The sequence below is a fragment of the Nylanderia fulva genome, unplaced genomic scaffold (assembly GCF_048542155.1).
Source record: "Nylanderia fulva isolate GAGA-0341 unplaced genomic scaffold, ASM4854215v1 Scaffold666, whole genome shotgun sequence".
Taxonomy (NCBI): domain Eukaryota; kingdom Metazoa; phylum Arthropoda; class Insecta; order Hymenoptera; family Formicidae; genus Nylanderia; species Nylanderia fulva.
This window is the reverse complement of record NW_028190771.1, coordinates 1,122-20,065: the sequence shown is the minus strand read 5'-3', so window position 1 is coordinate 20,065 and position 18,944 is coordinate 1,122. Positions and strand designations below refer to the sequence as shown.

Below are 18,944 nucleotides of genomic sequence, written 5' to 3'. Positions count from 1 at the left end.
GCCTCCCTAAAGCAAACCCGTCAAAGGGGTTCCAAAAACTTATGACGCAGGAAATCGCGTTGGCAAAAATTATTTACGCGAAGGGTCATCTTTGAACAATTTTTAAGTTGTTTTACCCATGCGATCATAAATTCTTTTTTTAAAAAAAAAAAGCGACCTTACTTTTCCGGGCAAACCCTGTTATTAATAAAAGGGTAAAGATGAAAAAGATGATAAAATAACCTTATATAAATTATACTAATTATATAATTAAATATTTATATTATTAAAAACGTTATTCATCACTTTCGTCATTTTATATCTCTTTTTAAAAACAAAAAAAATTTAAAATTCGCACTAAAAAAGTAAATAAAAATCAAAAGAAAAGTTAATCTTAAAAATTAAGTTAAAAAAATAAACAAAAATTAAACTTCACTTTCAAACAACATTGAACAAAAAAAAAAAAATGGTATTCTTTTTTCAAATTTAAAACTATCTGTGAATTATTTGAACCTCCAAAAAAAAAAAAATTATTTCTTTTTATACTATTTAAAATTTTTTTTTTTAAAATTTAATTTTTTTAGAGTAAAATTTAAAATTATATCTCTTTAATTTTTTTATAATATAAAAACCTTAAAATGTACATTGTCTATAAAAAAATTTAAAAAACTGAGAAACCCTTTTTTTTTTTCAAGCAATGCTTATAAAAAGAATTTTTAATGGTTTTATTTTCAATCATTTAAAATCAAAATATTGTTCTACTTTTTTTGTTAAAGGAAAAATCGTTCTCCAAATGCTTCAGGAATCTCCCTTTAACCGTGAAATACGGTATTCTGGGACACTTGTATATTTTTTGAAAAAAAAATTAAAAGGGCCCTTTAAAATACTTTCCCTTTTGAAATATCCTTTTTTAAAAAATACGACTCCCCTTCCCATTCATTTTGTTTATGGGGGTTTCCTTCCCCTAAAAAAGGAAAAGAAGGAAGGGGTGGCAAAAAGGTTTTGTGGATGATAGTTTTTCGATCTTGCCCTTTGGGGAAATCGTTCGAGATGTCCATAAAGGGTCCATTCCCCAAACCCAAAACCCCAATTTTATTGACCCCAAATTTTATTTCAAACCGATTGTTTACATTTTTTACTTTACTTATCAAATTTTTTTACTTCCTTTTTATATTTTTTTTTTTGGCCCGGTTCGTTTTTTTTTTTCGTTTTTTTCCTTTTGCCCCATTTTTGGGATTTTTTTTGGTGATTCACGACTTTTTTAATAATTTTTTAAATTTTTACCCAAAGATTTGTTATAAAATTTTTTTTTTTTAAAAAAGTAACCCCTCCCCCTTTTAAGTATCCCACCCCAAAAAAACCCCCAAATTTTAATTACCCATTTTACCTTTCCCCCAAACCCTTTTTTCTCATCTCCCGTTTTTTTTTCCCCTTGGTTTTTTAATTTTTTTTTTGTTTGTTTTTGGGTTCCCTCTAATTATTTTTCCCCCCCCTCCCCCCCCTTTTTCCTTTTGGGTTCCCGCCTTCCCCCCCCCAAATTTCGTCCAATAAAAGAAATCAAACAAAAAACCGTTCGTTTTATATAAAAAAAAGGGGGGAAAAATATTTATAATAACAAAAGAGTTTTAAAAATTAAAATAACGCCCGAAATTTTTAAAAGCATTTGGTTTAAAACTATATGGGGAAATTTACTAAAAGGAAAAATTTTTTGGTTCCCCCCAAATTGACTTTTTTTATTCCCCCAACCCTTTTTTACTTTTAATCAATTCCCCCCTTTTTTCCTTTATTTTTTGTAAAAATTTTCCCAAAAAAATTTGAAAGGAATTTTAATTATTTTCCCCCCCCAAAGTTTTTTTAAAAATTACCCGTGCTTTCCCCCCCCGCCAAAATTTTTTTCCTTCTTTTTTTTTTTTTTTGCCCCCGAGGAAATTTTTCCCCCCAATATTTTTTTTTTCCTTTAAGGGATGTTGGTTGTACTTAAATAAAAAAACTTTTGGAATGAAATTTAAAAAAATAAAAAAAATTTTGTTTTTTATTTTTTTTTTTAAAATTTAGTTTGGGGTTATTTCCCGGCGCCCAATTTGCCGGGAAAAACCTCTTTTAAAGGAATTTTTAATAATGAAATTTTATAAAAATTTTTATTTGAAAAAAGGGGGTTCGGGGAAATAAATTGGGGAAAATTTTTTTATTTTAAAAAAATTCATAAAATTCCGGGCCACCCAAAATTTTTCCAATTTTATTTTTTTTAATTTATATGATAAAAATTGTTTTACAATTTTTTTGGAAATTTTTTTTGGGTTGGGTCCTGCTATTTTAAGGGGGGGAGGGGAAGGAAAAGGGGCCTTTTGAATTTTTTTTCGGAATTTTTCTAATTTTTTCGCCAAATTCTAATTTAATAATTTTGAAAAAAGGGAAGGGGGGGCAATATTTAATTTTTGTTCCCCCCCATTTTTACCAAAAATTTCCTTTTTTTCCCCCCTTCCCTAACAGTTGTTTTGGAAATTTTTCCCCCTTTTTTTTTTCCCCGGAAAATGGACTTTTATTAAAAAAATTTAGATTAGACAATAATATAAAATCTACTGTCATTTTTTCGATAAACCCTAAAAAATTAAGTGTAAAAAATAAAAATTTTTTTTAAATTTAAAAAATTTGTCCTCCTTGGGGTGTTCTTTTTGTCCCCCTGCTTGAAGTTTTGTTTGCGCTGCTTTTTAATTTAAAAGTTTATACATTTTAAAATTTAAAAAAGTATAAAAATTTTGCAAAGATATGCGAATAGAAATTTTTATTAAATCATTTTTTTTTAAAAAAAAATTTTTGGGATTGTTTTTTTTAATTTTTAAAATTTTAAAATTAAAATTGAAAATATAGATTATAAAAAAATTTTTCATTACTTTTAATTTTTAAAAAATTTAAAAAAGTAAATAAAATAAATATTTTATTTGTAATTTTTTGATACCCGGTTTTTATATATAGGGATGCCCGTTAAATTTTATTTTTTAAAAATTTAAAATTCAAAAAAGAGGGGGGGGGGCCCAAAAAACGTTTTTTATTAATTTTTTCGCTTTTTAAACGAAGTTTCGGACGTTAAAAACCCTTGGGAACGAAAAAATTTCCCCCTCATCTAAATGTAACAAAAAATATTTTGATGAAAACCCCCCCAATTTATTCGCCTATTAAATAGTTTTTTCTTTTCGAAGAAATCGGAAAATTTTTCCCCTTTCATATTTAAAAATTATTGTTTGTTTTTTTTAGTTTGTTTTCGTTTTTGGGTTGTTTTTTGAAAAAGTTTTGCTTTTTTTTTTTTTTCCTTTTTTAAGTTTAAACTTAAAAGTTGCGCGTTGGGTCAAATTTTTTAAAAATAATTTCCCTTTTAAGATTTTTTTAAAAAATTTTTTCCCCTTTTTTGAAATTTTTTATGAAGGGTTCCTCACCTCCCCCTTAAAGTTGCGAAAAATTGGACTTAATTCTATGAAATTTTTTTAAAAATTTTCTCTTTTTTTTTTCCCAGCTTTTTTTGTTTTTGGCCCCCGCGGCCCCCTTTGTTTTCTTCCCCTTTTTTTCCTTTTTTCTTTTTCCCCCCCATTTTTTTTTTTTTTTTCCTTTTCCTTTTTTTCGAAACTTTGTTTTGTCGATTTCGCTCCAAATACCTTCTGTGTGTATGTGTGTGTGCAAAATGTCCCAAAGTTACACAATTATTTTGCCAGTATCTTCTACAAGAAATTACAATAAGAAAATATATAAACATTCCTTTATAAACGTTTAATTTTATTATCAAGCGACATTAAACAAAGGAAAAAATATGTATCTTTTGTTTCAATTTAAAATACTATCTGATATTAATTTTGGATCTCCAAAAACAAAAAATTATGCATAATTTATACATTATTTAACAGTTTAATTAAATTTAACTATTTTTTAAAGTAAAATTTAAAACTTATAACTCTTAAATTTTCCGATATATATATAAGACACTTGAAATATTCATATATTAAATAGATTGAAAAACTGAGAACCAGTTATTTAGTTTTTATGCATATGCGTATAAATATTAATTTAAAAATTATATGTAGAATTATATATATATATATGTATAAATTTTATTAATGCTTATAAATATAAATTAAAAAAACATGTGTAAAATTATATGTTTATGTTGTTAAACCTTCGTTTTTGTATCAACTTTTTATTATCTGATACATTTCTAAGTGTCAATGTTAGAAGAAGTTGTGCCTTGCAATGAAGCTCACACTCTTTCCGGAATCAGAGAAAGTTTTTCAATTTCTGCGAAACAATAATATCAAGCATGTATGTGAGATAGTAATAGCTCTTATTATCTATTTTTTGAAATGCATGTCTCAAATATTTCAAAAAGAAATAATTAATCTATTTTAAAAAATATATAACGTTTTCGCGCATTTCATTCCATTGCTTTTCAAAATCGCAAGTGAACAAAATGATCACACGTATAATATTATTATGCAGTAGATTGTGTCAATAATTTTTTCAAATGCATGTACATATTATATATATTTTAAAAGAGCTAAATTATGCATGGATTCAGACGATATTTATTAAGACAATCAAAAAGAGAAAAATTCATAATTTGTAACAGGTTGCACCGGTAGACTCAAACAACATGGAACTATTCGAATTCGTAGCCGGGGATAATTATAAAGTATGTATATGAGATAGTGCTCTTATTATCGATTTTTGAGAAACGCATGTCTTATATATATGGAACAAGAATAATTAAAAATAACTCTCAGTTTATTCAATTCAAAAATAATTAAATCTATTTTAAAAAATATATACCATTTTCGCGCGTATCATTCTATTATAGCTTTTCAAAATTGCAAGTGAACAAAATGATCACATCTACAATATTATTATATTATGCAGTAGATTGTGTCAATAACTTTTTTAAACCCATGTACATATTATATATATTTTAAAACAGCTAAATTGTGCATGCATTCATTGTCAGTCAATATATTTATTAAGACACTCAAAAAGAATATTCAAAATTCGTTATTAAATTAAACTTTTAAACTCTTAACTTAATTTTTTTAAACTCTTAAACTTTTTTAAACTTTTTGGGGGGCGCGTGCTTGTTCGATAGTTAATGTTTTGCCAATATCGCGAATCGGAAGAGAATATTTCATCCGGAATAATAATTTGGTGTTGTACAGGTATGGTATATTGTATTTCACTGCATTTATTTGTGTCACAAAGAATACAAACTTTTTACTCTCCACCGAGAAAAACCGTGTTACGCGAACGCAAGTCAAATTCTATCTGTCTCTTCGAGGCCGCGCATTGTCTCGCTTCTCTCGATCATTCCACGATCTTATTTTTATATTTAGGTGATTAGACTATCTATTATTTTGAGGTACTCTCGCTTTTTATTATGTTTGAGAATCAAAATTTACCTTCGTCATGTTAGTCGCTTATTTGTTTATTTATTATTTTGTGTCACCGGTCGCGATATCTTTAACACGCGTCGCTTGTAATTTACATTTTATTTTATATATATTTTATGTGCTTGTGCATTTATCGCCACAACACGTTTAATATAATATATAATATATTTATACTTTCATTTACGTAACATATTTTATTATTATTGGTAAGATTAATATGATTTGTTTGTTGCTCTCTAAATTGATAATTGTGACAATGATTCAACGGCAAGAAGTCTATTTCTATTATATAATTTATTGTAGTCCATTTGTCGCTATTTAGATCGTGTGTCAGAATTTCATAACGTCTGTCTGTATGACGATCCCATTTGATTATGACGCCGTCGCAATTATTGCAATCATCACGATGTGTTACGATCATTCCTACCGCAAATTTTACGTCCTTTGCTCTAATGAATTGCCCTGTACTTTTTAAACAAAATACTTTGATCTGAAAGTATAATGTTACACTTTAATTTATCATTCTTGCCATTTAATTCTAAAATATACATTTCTAACAAATTTAATTACCTTTATTGTTAAATTATGAATAACTATAACTCATATGTATATAGCTTTACGTGTCAAAAAGAAAGGAAAAAGAATTTTTTATTACTATTAAAATATATTTTAAAATATGCAGTATGTATAGTGCATACATACTTCAAAGCTACTTGTATGAAAAAAATAAATCCTTTTACGCTGCATAATCTGAGAAATGTTGTTATAGTGGTATGTCAAATCTGCAACTTTTAGCATTATCTCGTTTCGCATATCACATCGTACTTTTGTATTAAAGCTTTCGCATTGTAAAAAATGCTCACATAATAAATGCTGCAACCTCCATCAATCCAGTTTATTGACAAAACAATCCGGAAATTTCTTAAAAATTAAACTAAAACATCTTTCATTTTCTGGATTAATCGTGCCACTGCAAAGCAAACAAATTATTTATCTATTATGAGCACCTGTGTATGTAGAAATACCTTTTAAAAGATTTCAATAATTCCAAATTAATTTTATACTACTTACTATCTAGATTTCCAGTATATACAGTGAAATATATCTGATCGTTCACCGAATCCTATAATGTCGGAACGAAAACCAAGTCTTCTTGCCACGCTGTGATATATTATTAATAAAATCATTTCTTGTCCATACCTACTTTTTAGTACCTATGCCAAAAAATACAATAAATTAATGAGAAAATGACAGTATTTTTAATATATAAACAACCAAATGGCCATACTCACAGTACGATTTTCTTCTTTTGACGCCACATATAGTTATAATATACATTATATAACTTACATTATCTATACACATGTATTCCAGATTTGTATCGTTCACTTTGCATGGTCGAAAATTTAATTTGCCAAATATGTATTCGTCGAATGCATAGATAATCTGAATTCCTTTCGCTTCGTTCCAGTGATTATCGTCTATATTATTGTTTTTCCAATAAAAAAAAGTTTTAGCGGACGTCAAAAATATCAAATAATCTGGATGTTTTTCTTTTAGATAATTTTGTACCTCTAGTGCGATATGATCCAAAGGTTCTACTACGTACGCGTAAGTTACATTCTGTTGAATTTGTAAAGTTTGTGCTACATTAAAAGTAGTCCATTCCATAAGCCACGTACTCTGAGATAAGAAATTTGTGCAATCTTAATTTTATATTATATTTCGATATAGAGTTAAATAGTTTCTCGTGATAATATCTTTCGGTTAAATCGCAATCAGTTCTTCTGAAAAATTTACATATTAAAACTGTGCATGAACATAATCTATAGAGATGTTAGCACTATAAGATATATTAAGAATCTTACCGTGGAGAATATGTAAGCAAGTATTTAAGCTCATCATTGTAAAAAGAAAATTGAGAGAATTTTTGATTATAATAAAATACCTGCTCATAATTATGTATGACTAAATAATGATCATATAAAGGAATTATATGTTCAAAATTCACACAACTATCGATTGATATTTTGTAACAATGCATATATCTCATTTGTGACACGTATTTTCGTATATATATATAATTGTCTCGTATAATTGATACCCAATTCTATAAAGTTCATAATTTGTTTCTTAGATTTGTATTCTTCATGATCTTTAGTCTTATAGACAATATGTCACAATATTTTTTTAAAGAAGGCCATCTAAAATTAAAACAAAAAATGATTTGATAAAATTTTCAAATAATATTAAGAGTTCCATTGCAGCATCATTAATCAAAAGTCAGAGGTATATATATTTTTTTAAAATAATTATAATTTTTTAATTAATTTTTACATATTATGATTATTATTTAGGATACTTCACAAATTATTCAATTAATTGATATAATTTTATAATATTACAATTATAAAAAATGTTCTTTTTTATTTATATTTCATCAATTATACATTTGTATGCTATATTTTTAATTTCTAATTATATTATATTTATTTATTACAAAAGTAAGAATCTTCTCTCGACCGTACTGGCAAATATTATTTATTTAATCACAACGTTTTGACCCTTTTTTGAGTCCTTATCATGTGATTTGTAAAAATAAAAATAAAATTATAATTCTAAGATGTCCAGAACGAACATAGTGTCGGTTTGACAACACGTCAAAAATCTCAGACGAGTTATTGGAGTCTGTTTGTTTTAATAAATTAATGTATATTAATTTTGTTACTAAATTTGAAATATAGAAATATATATATAAATATAAATTTAACATATATAAGATAGGCAATAAGAGCCAAATCGCGGATGACAGTGCGTTATTCTAAACGAAACTAAATTTTTTCGTTAGAAATAAATACCTGTGCACAAGGCACCAAATTTTTACTTGGACACGGCCAAGATATAAAATTGGAATAATCTCTACAAGAGATTTTTAATTCCATGTATCCCCTATTCCCCCTAAAGAAATAAAGTGCGAGAGAAAAATATAGATCCGAAAGTCGCAGAATCGGGAATCGAACCCGAGACCTTTCGCTTGCCGGGCGACTGCTCTTCCAACTGAGCTATTCAGATCCTTTCGATTCTATACTTTTCTCTGTTATATATATTAATGTTGGTAAATAAACGCCTTTAAGCCAGCGTGTATAAATTAAGAGTTTAACTAGGCTCTGTAATATATAAATATAAATTTAACATATATAAGATAGGCAATAAGAGCCAAATCGCGGATGACAGTGCGTTATTCTAAACGAAACTAAATTTTTTCGTTAGAAATAAATACCTGTGCACAAGGCACCAAATTTTTACTTGGACACGGCCAAGATATAAAATTGGAATAATCTCTACAAGAGATTTTTAATTCCATGTATCCCCTATTCCCCCTAAAGAAATAAAGTGCAAGAGAAAAATATAGATCCGAAAGTCGCAGAATCGGGAATCGAACCCGAGACCTTTCGCTTGCCGGGCGACTGCTCTTCCAACTGAGCTATTCAGATCCTTTCGATTCTATACTTTTCTCTGTTATATATATTAATGTTGGTAAATAAACGCCTTTAAGCCAGCGTGTATAAATTAAGAGTTTAACTAGGCTCTGTAATATATAAATATAAATTTAACATATATAAGATAGGCAATAAGAGCCAAATCGCGGATGACAGTGCGTTATTCTAAACGAAACTAAATTTTTTCGTTAGAAATAAATACCTGTGCACAAGGCACCAAATTTTTACTTGGACACGGCCAAGATATAAAATTGGAATAATCTCTACAAGAGATTTTTAATTCCATGTATCCCCTATTCCCCCTAAAGAAATAAAGTGCGAGAGAAAAATATAGATCCGAAAGTCGCAGAATCGGGAATCGAACCCGAGACCTTTCGCTTGCCGGGCGACTGCTCTTCCAACTGAGCTATTCAGATCCTTTCGATTCTATACTTTTCTCTGTTATATATATTAATGTTGGTAAATAAACGCCTTTAAGCCAGCGTGTATAAATTAAGAGTTTAACTAGGCTCTGTAATATATAAATATAAATTTAACATATATAAGATAGGCAATAAGAGCCAAATCGCGGATGACAGTGCGTTATTCTAAACGAAACTAAATTTTTTCGTTAGAAATAAATACCTGTGCACAAGGCACCAAATTTTTACTTGGACACGGCCAAGATATAAAATTGGAATAATCTCTACAAGAGATTTTTAATTCCATGTATCCCCTATTCCCCCTAAAGAAATAAAGTGCGAGAGAAAAATATAGATCCGAAAGTCGCAGAATCGGGAATCGAACCCGAGACCTTTCGCTTGCCGGGCGACTGCTCTTCCAACTGAGCTATTCAGATCCTTTCGATTCTATACTTTTCTCTGTTATATATATTAATGTTGGTAAATAAACGCCTTTAAGCCAGCGTGTATAAATTAAGAGTTTAACTAGGCTCTGTAATATATAAATATAAATTTAACATATATAAGATAGGCAATAAGAGCCAAATCGCGGATGACAGTGCGTTATTCTAAACGAAACTAAATTTTTTCGTTAGAAGTAAATACCTGTGCACAAGGCACCAAATTTTTACTTGGACACGGCCAAGATATATCGATTCCCGATTCTGCGACTTTCGGATCTATATTTTTCTCTCGCACTTTATTTCTTTAGGGGGAATAGGGGATACATGGAATTAAAAATCTCTTGTAGAGATTATTCCAATTTTATATCTTGGCCGTGTCCAAGTAAAAATTTGGTGCCTTGTGCACAGGTATTTATTTCTAACGAAAAAATTTAGTTTCGTTTAGAATAACGCACTGTCATCCGCGATTTGGCTCTTATTGCCTATCTTATATATGTTAAATTTATATTTATATATTACAGAGCCTAGTTAAACTCTTAATTTATACACGCTGGCTTAAAGGCGTTTATTTACCAACATTAATATATATAACAGAGAAAAGTATAGAATCGAAAGGATCTGAATAGCTCAGTTGGAAGAGCAGTCGCCCGGCAAGCGAAAGGTCTCGGGTTCGATTCCCGATTCTGCGACTTTCGGATCTATATTTTTCTCTCGCACTTTATTTCTTTAGGGGGAATAGGGGATACATGGAATTAAAAATCTCTTGTAGAGATTATTCCAATTTTATATCTTGGCCGTGTCCAAGTAAAAATTTGGTGCCTTGTGCACAGGTATTTATTTCTAACGAAAAAATTTAGTTTCGTTTAGAATAACGCACTGTCATCCGCGATTTGGCTCTTATTGCCTATCTTATATATGTTAAATTTATATTTATATATTACAGAGCCTAGTTAAACTCTTGAAATATATATATATATATATTTATAAAATTTATTAAATATCCCGAAAAGTATCACACTTCATTATTTGATTCCATATATGTTAATGAATACGGATTGGAAATGAAAAAAAAGTAATAAATGGATTAAATGACGATTTTCGAATATATATAATTTAAAATTATAGAAAATCCATATAAAATCGTTATATTTGTACAAAAAAATGTTATATAGACAACACATACGCGCGCGTCATTGTCCAATTTTTTTTAAATTGTTCTTAATTTTGGTTTTTAACAATAACTGTTAACCAAATGTAACTCACAATGCATATCTAATCGTTGCATCGACGCAAAAAAAAGTAAAATATTTAGGAGAATCAACTTGATTTGCCTTTTTTAAAAAATGATTGTTCAATAGATTCTTTTTATTCTACTCTTTATTTCATTATATTATACTTTTTATATTTGTAATTTTTAAAATAAAATTTTCAAATATTACTATGATGCAATGTTCGATCTATTCATGAAAATTTACAAACAACAAGAAATTACTTTTGAGAAAATTTTGTTTCCATATATTTTGTATAGCTGGCTGCGTAACGAAATTGTTTGCAGACGCATCGGAAATTTATGATATCCTCGATGGTGATAACCTTGTAGCCGAGAATGGTGGGTATCAATTTCTTTGGTAAAGATGTTATTGTTGCCATTATGACAAAAATTCGAGAAAGATCACTATAGAAAATTATATAAACTAAAATAATTGCAACAAATTTTTTGCGAATTTAATATAATAACTGGCTGCTTCTAAAGACATTAAATTTTAGACTGCACAACACGTGTTCGATGTTAACGCTGCGCACGTTGTTCACTTTTTGTCCATTATTTTTCTCAAATATCTATACCTGAAATGCTAAAGTAGTCCCTTTCGCCCTGCATTATCTTGTGATGTGCCATACGTAATAAAGAGAAACAAAATAGTGTCCGGTAATTAACGGACCAATGATTAAGGGTTGATTTTCTGGCCAATTTGGAGATGATTTTTTTTTAGCAAAAATGTTGAGAAATCAATAATTTTCGAGTTATAAGCGATTGAAAAACATGAATTTTTTAAAAACTAAACGTTTTGGAGTTAAAAGTCTAACATAATTACATTCTTCAGTTAATTTCAGGTAGAGATTACTATAATATAATTTCAATTTGAGGCTTAGTTATATAGATATATAATGACAAATATTGGAAAGTTATAAAAAATGATGACCTTTTTCGACATTTTTGCTGAGAAAAAATCGTTCCCAAATTGACCAAAGAATCCACTTGTAATCGTTGGTCCGTTAGTTACCGAACACCCGGTATATTGTTGGAAATTCTATTGTGCAATTTTTATTCTACAATGAGACTATCAGACAGAAGAAGACAAAGAATCACAGAGAACAGTATTAAATTAACGCGTAAAAGTGCGTAGCGAATATATAAATAATCTCTAAAAACTCACCTTTAAAAAAAGGTAAAAAAAGGCGACCAGTTAAGGGCACGCCATTAACAAAAATTATCCATTGCAAACCCATGTACAATAGAATTGTATGAAAAATTATCGATTATAAACCCATGTACAATCGTAACAAAAGTAATGAAATAAAAAAAAAATTGCGCCAAGTGAAAGTAGAAACTTGTACCAGTGGAAAATTAAAGTTGCAGACATATATAGAGTCGTATAATGAATCAATAAAAATTTAAATTTGCAAATGTAGAATTGTACCATAAAAAAACTTATCTTATAAAAAAAAAGATAAACAAGATGCCAAGTCCATGCGCCATGTGAAAAAGTGTTAAACAAAAAAGTATTTTTAAGTAAAAAAATCTATCAATTGACAAAAATTTATGTTCTAAAATTAATATCTCTACAAAAAGTAATGTCCAATTATTGCGCGAATAAATAAACATTTTTATAAAAAATTAAAATTTAAAAACTTATGCAAATTTAAAATTAATATAAAATAAAAAGAAATAAAAAAATTTTAGTTAAAAAACTGGGCGCGCTGCTAAATAATATTCTAATGATATTAAAATTAAATTGTTACTTTTAAACTCATTGCAGCGCGCCCAGTTTTTTTAACTAAAATTTTTTTATTTCTTTTTATTTTATATTAATTTTAAATTTGCATAAGTTTTTAAATTTTAATTTTTTATAAAAATGTTTATTTATTCGCGCAATAATTGGACATTACTTTTTGTAGAGATATTAATTTTAGAACATAAATTTTTGTCAATTGATAGATTTTTTTACTTAAAAATACTTTTTTGTTTAACACTTTTTCACATGGCGCATGGACTTGGCATCTTGTTTATCTTTTTTTTATAAGATAAGTTTTTTTATGGTACAATTCTACATTTGCAAATTTAAATTTTTATTGATTCATTATACGACTCTATATATGTCTGCAACTTTAATTTTCCACTGGTACAAGTTTCTACTTTCACTTGGCGCAATTTTTTTTTTATTTCATTACTTTTGTTACGATTGTACATGGGTTTATAATCGATAATTTTTCATACAATTCTATTGTACATGGGTTTGCAATGGATAATTTTTGTTAATGGCGTGCCCTTAACTGGTCGCCTTTTTTTACCTTTTTTTAAAGGTGAGTTTTTAGAGATTATATCATTCATTTTTGTATATGATAAGCATCTTTAAATAAATAAGCAAATTCAATTTTTCTGGCATTTTCTTATTTTAGGTACATATATATCCAATAATTAATATACAAAATTAAATATTATTCATCACACAATTTGTATCAAAATAATATATTTTTAAAAATTTATTTTAAATTTATTTAATCATTTTTATCATTGTGATTGTAGTGGCAAGGATTTTATTGCTCAGTGTCATTACAAGCATCTGGCCTGTATATACCATAATATATTGTGTAATACATTGGCTAAGTATGACAATATGGATTTTGATAGATTCCCATGGAATATTGGAATTTTGTCGGACTTGCAGTCATCCACCACATATGCAGCCTACAATTAAAGAACGCATTTATTCCATATTATTTGCTTCCGTTATTGGCATAGTGCACATTTTTATATATCTCAATGCTGTAGATAGCAAAACATTTTGAAAACATCTATCTTTCTATGTTATCTGCTTTTTTGAAAATATTGCAGCAAATTTATTATGGCAATATGCTTGTCCTCCTGCAGTTAAAGAGGCTTAGTACTTTAATATAATCTTTATTATTTGTATAATTTCCTTTATCTTGGGAATTACAGCAATGCTTTTGTACTATATTGTCTTGCATCCCTCAAAAAGACAACATACTTCAAACGCACCAGTTCAAGCAATGTAACTTTGATATTTATTTACTTTAAAAAATGAGAGATAAACTATACAATATGCAATTAACCTTATCTTATGACTTTTATAAATCTTATGATAAAATCTAACTCTCTCTTAATCTTTATTATGAAAAGAATCTCGGTATTATATGAAATAATTTCATTGTATAGTTTAACTTTCAAAAATTTTGCAAAATAAAATAACTCATACATTGTATTTCTACCATATATATAAAAAAAAGATAGGTAAATATAAATAAATAAATATATATTTATGATATACAATAAATAAATAAATATATATATATATATATATATATATAAAATGTTGGATTTTTATTATATATATATAATTTTAAAAAATCTTTTTTATATGCTATTGAATTTTAATACATACAATTTTGATTATATGTATTTTAATTGATTATATTTATTAGTATTTTTATATTATCTTAAAAAGACTGCATATAATTATTTGTGCGACACTCTTATATGTATGTATAATTAATAGGGACCAACTACACATTTTTTTTTCCACTGAATAAAAACAATCTCAATATTAAAATTAAATTATAAAAAAGATACTGTGATATTTTATTGATGAGAAATGTACATTTATAATTGTATTAAATACAAAAATAAACATGCCATGAATTACTATATATACATATTTTCATAATTATCAACCTTAAAAATATAATATTGTTACCAAAGAAGAAAGCACTATTTAAAAACTCTAAAAGTTCATATATTGTTAAATTAGTAATTAAATACTGCATTTTGTATAATTTTTAAGCTTTATTCTTTTATTTTTCTTTATTTAATTGAATAGATATTAACATCCAATGTAGCATACAGATTAAATTAACAACCAAAGAAATAAATCTTAACTTCGAAATATATTTTTGTTTCTTTTAAATATCAATCAACTGGATTTTGTACTACTATTAATATGAATTCTTTATCTGGTGCCATCATAATTTTATGTTTTTTGCTACGTATGCGCAAGAAAGTTAAATCATTTGTTGGATTCAAGTCACGTACGACAGAACGAGCTTTATCTGACAATTGGCTTATCAAACTTGCGTATTGAACTGTTGTCGTATTATCTAATGTTGACTTTATAGGAATACCTAAAACAGATATAATTTTATAAATTTTTGTTTACAACTACAAGTAAATCATGTCAATGATCTCATGTAATACCTTCTGCATTCACCACTATTGTTCCAACTACCCTTTTATGAGACTGAATTTGTTTCATAGTTTCTTCAACCTCTTATAAATTATTTCATCGAAATTTATTAATAAAATTTTTATTTTAAATATTCCAATAACGGAAGCAAATCATATGGAATAAATGCGTTCTTTAATTGTAGGCTGCATATGTGGTGGATGACTGTAAGTCCGACAAAATTCCAATATTCCATGGGAATCTATCAAAATCTATATTGTCATACTTAGCCAATGTATTACACAATATATTATGGTATATACAGGCCAGATGCTTGCAATGACACTGAGCAATAAGATCCTTGCCACTACAATCACAATGATAAAAATGATTAAATAAATTTAAAATAAATTTTAAAAAATATATTATTTTGATACAAAGTGTGTGATGAATAATATTTAATTTTGTATATTAATTATTGGATATATATGTACCTGCAATAAGAAAATGCCAGAAAAATTGTAAAATAGTTCCTACAGCACTGATATTAGATTTATCTTGTTAAGCTAATCGAATGCTGCGATGATAACTAGCCATTGCCCAACCCATGCTCACAAGTGAGCTGATAATGCTACCTGCTTGATGTACAACTGAAAAAAATATAGAAGCTAATTAAGAAAATTATTAAAAATATATGCATACTCATACATAGGCATTTATATAATTGAAATATTATTGAAATAATAGCAAAATATCTGATTTTGTATCACAGACTGTAAACTTGCACATAAATTATTATGACAATAAATTTGCAAATAATAACATTAAAATTGAATGTAAAAATTGAAATTGAAAATATCTAACCCCGCACGCTGTCAATATAGCGGAGGGCAACTATTATTAAAAATATATGCATACTCATACATAGGCATTTATATAATTGAAATATTATTGAAATATTATGACCATAAATTTGCAAATAATAACATTAAAATTGAATGTAAAAATTGAAATTGAAAATATCTAACCCCGCACGTTGATTGATTGAAAATATCTAACCCCGCACGCTGTCAATATAGCGGAGGGCAACTATCGCCGCTGTTGTAAAACGTGCGAGATGGACATTTCCAATACATGCATCTATTTATGTGTTGTGTACGTGTGATATATGTGTGCGCATGTGTTGTATACGTGTGAATACGTGTAGCACGATACTACTATGTTTGCGTGGTCGATGATGACAATGATGACGGGGACGTTTCTTAAAAGAAATTTTTCATATTTCGACTTTGCAATTATATATCTCTGCTTACAAATCACGTAGAGCAGAAATAAAGACACTTTTATTATATAATTCAAACTCAATCTATCGATTAAGTCTAGTATAAACTCCATTGCTTCAGCCGTTATTGAGAATTCGAAATATTATAAAGACTCAAATGTCCGACTCGCGTTAAGATACACGGTGTCTCGGCTACGCCCTTAACTGGTCGCGAGACACTACCGTGTCTCTTGATAAATCATCTTTTAAATTATGCATCTCTTTAAAGCTTGCACAAAGTAATACATTAAAAATACTAAAAAATTTTCAATTTTTCAAATAAAATATACTTATTTTTATTTTATATATTATTTACAAAAGTACCATTTTCCTATTTCGAGAATTTTTTTTAACTGTTACCCTTTTTTTGTGTTAATTTAATATTATTCTGTAATTCTCTGTCTTCTTCTGTCTTGAAGGTTTATTGTAAAATAAAAATGGAACAATAGAATTTCCAACAATACATTTTTTTTCTCTTTTCTCTTTTCTTATGGTATGCATCACGTGACAACGTGCACGACGGGAGGAAGCATTCTTTAGGTTCTCAGGTAGAAATTTCAGAAAAAAGTGGACAAAGCATGAACAACGTCCGTGGCATTCACATCGAACACGTGTTATGCGAATTGAAATTTTTAATAATTATTCGCGAATAATTTGTTTCACTCACTTCGATTTATATAATTTTCTATAGTGATCTTTCTCGAATTTTTGTCATAATGACAACGATTACATTCTTACCAGAGGAATTGATACCCATTATTCTCAGCTACAAGGATATCACCATCGAGGATATCATTAATTTCCGATGCGTCTGCAAACAATTTCGTTATGCACCCAGTTATCCAAAGTATATGGAAAAAAAATTTTCTCAAAGGTAATTTTTTGTTGTTTGTATATTTTACATGCATAGATCAAACATTGCATCGTTAGTTTTGTATATTTGGAAGTTTTTTTCTTAAAAATTATATATAAAAAATTAAATAACATACAGAGTAGAATAAAACAGAATCTATTAAATAATCATTTTCTAAAAAGGCAATTCAAGTCAATTCTCGTAAATATTGTATTTTCCTTTTGCGACGATGTGACGATTAGATATGTGTCTCGATTTGCATTGTGAGTTACATTTGCTTAACAATTATTGTTTCAAATCAAAATATGTATGTGTTATCTATATGGTATTATTGTGTTGTAGAAATATAACGATTTTCCATAATTATGCATTTTTTATAATTTTGGATTATTCGCATTTGAAAATCGTCGTCCACGCTATTTATTACTTTTCTTTCATTTCCAATCCGTAATCATTAACAAATGGAATCAAATAATAAAGTGTGATAATTTTCGGGATATTTAATAAATTTTCAAGATATTTAATATATATATATTTTGATATATTTAAAATTTAAATAGTAAATCAATATACATTTATTAAATAGTTAAAAAGACTCTAATGAACAATGGCTATTAAGTGAGTTTATTAAAAAAGAATTTTATTTTATTAAATACTATTCATCTTATAATTTTTCGAACACAAAAAGTATACACTTTTAGATTATTTTTCTGATTGTAAATATTTCCCATTGCGTTTAATAAAAACGTTCCAGTGTTCTGGAAGTGCCAGGATATTTCTAGAAAAGTCTTTTACCTAAGAACATAAAGACACTCATGTATTGCCTCCTTTACTTCATCGTCGGACTTGGAGATCGATTCTTTATTATATAATACAACTAGATAATTTTGTATATTCAAGAAATAACGCGATAAAAAGTATTCAAGGTTTTTAGTTGTCACATTTAATAAAAACAAACGCGTAAAAAACGCTTTAATGAAAGACAAGACGCAGAAATTGGAATTAACGCGTATAGTGAAATATTCAAAATTTTTGTTTTAATTCTTGTCCATTTTAACTTTTTACACGTAACATAATTTTTATAAATACATTATATAATAAAATAATATTTTTAAATAATTATAAAGTTTTATTAAAAACACATGCAACCGCGCGGTGGCTTTCCGTCCATTTTCATAACGTAATGAATAAATGTAATAAAATATAATTAGAAATTAGAAAAATAGCATACAAGTGTATAATATGATAAAATATAAATAAAAAAAAATACTTTTTATAATTGTGATATTATAAAAATATATCAATTAATTGAATAATTTGTAAAGTATCCTAAATAAATAAAATATGTAAGAATCAAATAAAAAATAATAATTATTTTAAAAATATATTGTTTTGAATTTTGATTAATGATGCTGCAATAGAACTCTTTATATTTTTTGAAAACTTTATTATATTATTTTTTGTTTCAATTTTAGATGGCCTTCTTTAAAAAAATGTTGTAACAAATTGTCTAAGACTATTAAAGAATTGGGTATCAATTATACGAGACAATTACGAAAATACGTGTC

The 18,944-nt window shown here is 27.4% G+C and overlaps 1 protein-coding gene across 2 annotated transcripts; it reads right to left on the bottom strand.

The window, feature by feature from the left end:
* Positions 1–14,587: 14,587 nt before the first annotated feature.
* Positions 14,588–16,294, bottom strand: LOC146720568 (dynein light chain roadblock-type 2-like). 2 transcript variants are annotated; one of them, XM_085488255.1, is made up of 4 exons: positions 16,231–16,294; positions 15,697–15,852; positions 15,235–15,569; positions 14,588–15,161 (listed from the first exon to the last, which is right to left on the bottom strand). In XM_085488255.1, exons 3-4 carry the CDS (start codon positions 15,290–15,292, stop codon positions 14,950–14,952), a joined length of 270 nt encoding a protein of 89 aa, XP_085344381.1. In that variant the 5' UTR covers positions 15,293–15,569; positions 15,697–15,852; positions 16,231–16,294; the 3' UTR covers positions 14,588–14,949. The 2 variants fall into 2 exon arrangements, with proteins under 2 accessions (XP_085344381.1, XP_085344382.1); XM_085488256.1 differs by lacking the exon at positions 16,231–16,294 and adding an exon at positions 16,067–16,224.
* Between the last annotated feature and the right edge of the window lie 2,650 nt (positions 16,295–18,944).